The sequence below is a fragment of the Morone saxatilis genome, unplaced genomic scaffold, assembly GCF_004916995.1.
Source record: "Morone saxatilis isolate NCDOM2014 unplaced genomic scaffold, NCSU_SB_2.0 Contig11, whole genome shotgun sequence".
Taxonomy (NCBI): Eukaryota; Metazoa; Chordata; class Actinopteri; family Moronidae; genus Morone; species Morone saxatilis.
In genome coordinates, this window is record NW_023339663.1 from 6,853,353 (window position 1) to 6,854,944 (window position 1,592).

Consider the following 1,592-nt stretch of genomic DNA (forward strand, 5'->3'; position numbering starts at 1 on the left):
TTTTTTTTTTCGGTTTTCATTGCGTCCTCTCCGTCGAAAACAAGACAAGAGTGTCGATAAGTGAACACCCCAGCAGCTAATAGTGTGTTTTTTAATGTGTGTGTGTTTCATGGCTCCGTGTTTTCGCCCCCCCAAGCCTGGTGACGGTCCACGCTAACGCCGCTTTCTTTCGGCCATCTGTGCGCACTGTGGGCTCCGGTTCTCGGCTCCCCCGAGCGCCTTGAACGCACTTCCTGCAGAAATAAAACGAGCTCTACCGGACACTTTGAGCCAAAGTATGGGGGCAGGATGCAGCTGGAAGGCGACGAGTCTAGGCTGTGATCTTTATGCATCATTGATAATGTCATGACTTTGAGTATCCGCATCCTTAACGCGCCAAGTGCACGGCTTAAAAAAAAAAAAAAAAAAATGTTTGCGTAAATGCATTTGTGAGCCAAAGCATGCAGAAGAGCGAGCGAATAACACTAACACGGGGGGTTTAAAGGGGAAAGGGGGCTGCGTTGGTAGATCAAAAGTTACAAATATGGCTTCTTCATACTGCTTGCCTTGTTTATACCGCTGGCATAAAAAAAAAGAAGCTGTGCTGCATTCTCAAACTGCACATCAAAAACGTGCCGTTAGAGCCGCACAAAAGTTCAACCAGCGTACCTGCAGCGGCTCGCCGGCTCGAAACATGTTCGCAACAATGTGACCCGACGTCTCCATCATCTTTTAACTTGTACGAAACTTTGTATCTCCACGCCAAGACATCACACGGAAAGATTCTCCATTAAGCTGAGTGTGAAACAGTGTAACCAAAAAAAGCGAGATGTGTGTTTTGGAGGCCAACTTACATCTGACGGAGTGCGGTTCCGCAACTCTAGATGAATTCTTTTCTTCATGTCCATCCTCGATCAGCGGACCCGCGATATGATAACACACTTTTAATAATTACTGCAAATGCAACTACCACCTCCAGAACAGGCTGCTGTTGTTCATTCAAACTTGATCCGCTCGGTGGGCGGGAGCACGTTTCGGGATTGTCGTCACCGCCGACCAATGGCTGCGGCCGAATAAAGAGGGAACGGATCTACAGACACACAGGCCAATGGAGCCTCCCTTATAAAACTGGGTGGGGTTTTGTTGTCGAAGTTTGGTTGTTTGTTAACTTAAGTTTACATGGTTAATCTAATACCCTTCTTTTTTTCTATTTTTTTTTTATGTTTCACACTGAATATATGACAATGAGGGGAGTCGGTTCATGAGTATTAAACCTTCATCACATATGAGTCCTTGTTTTAAAAGCTGGTTATTGTGGAGAGCTCTTGGGTTTTTATTCTACAACATGCATATAATACATTATAGTATTCACCCAAATAAAATCGTCATTCAGTCTCACATGGATATGCAAAGAAAATGTAGAAAAATAATGTGTAACGCAAGCAAGGTGTTCTATTCAAAAGTGAAGGAAAAGATACACAAAATACAGAATTATTAGTTACTGATAACTATCATGGTGTTTATAATATGAGAGCAGTGTTCAGTTGTAGTTGTATAGTCATTATATATCATTTATTAACTCAAACATGTTGCTTTAGTCTTGAGTTTTACAT

General features: G+C 42.8%; 1 protein-coding gene across 2 annotated transcripts in view; it reads right to left on the reverse strand.

The window, feature by feature from the left end:
• The window catches only part of anp32a (acidic (leucine-rich) nuclear phosphoprotein 32 family, member A), a 6,271-nt gene extending 5,256 nt beyond the window's left edge, over positions 1-1,015 (reverse strand). Inside the window, exon 1 of one of the 2 annotated variants that reach the window (XM_035652202.1) lies at positions 834-1,015. In XM_035652202.1, coding sequence (XP_035508095.1) covers positions 834-887 — 54 coding nt within the window. In that variant the 5' untranslated portion in view covers positions 888-1,015. The remainder of the gene's footprint in view (positions 1-833) is intronic. The other variant, XM_035652201.1, reaches the window with a different exon arrangement.
• Between the last annotated feature and the right edge of the window lie 577 nt (positions 1,016-1,592).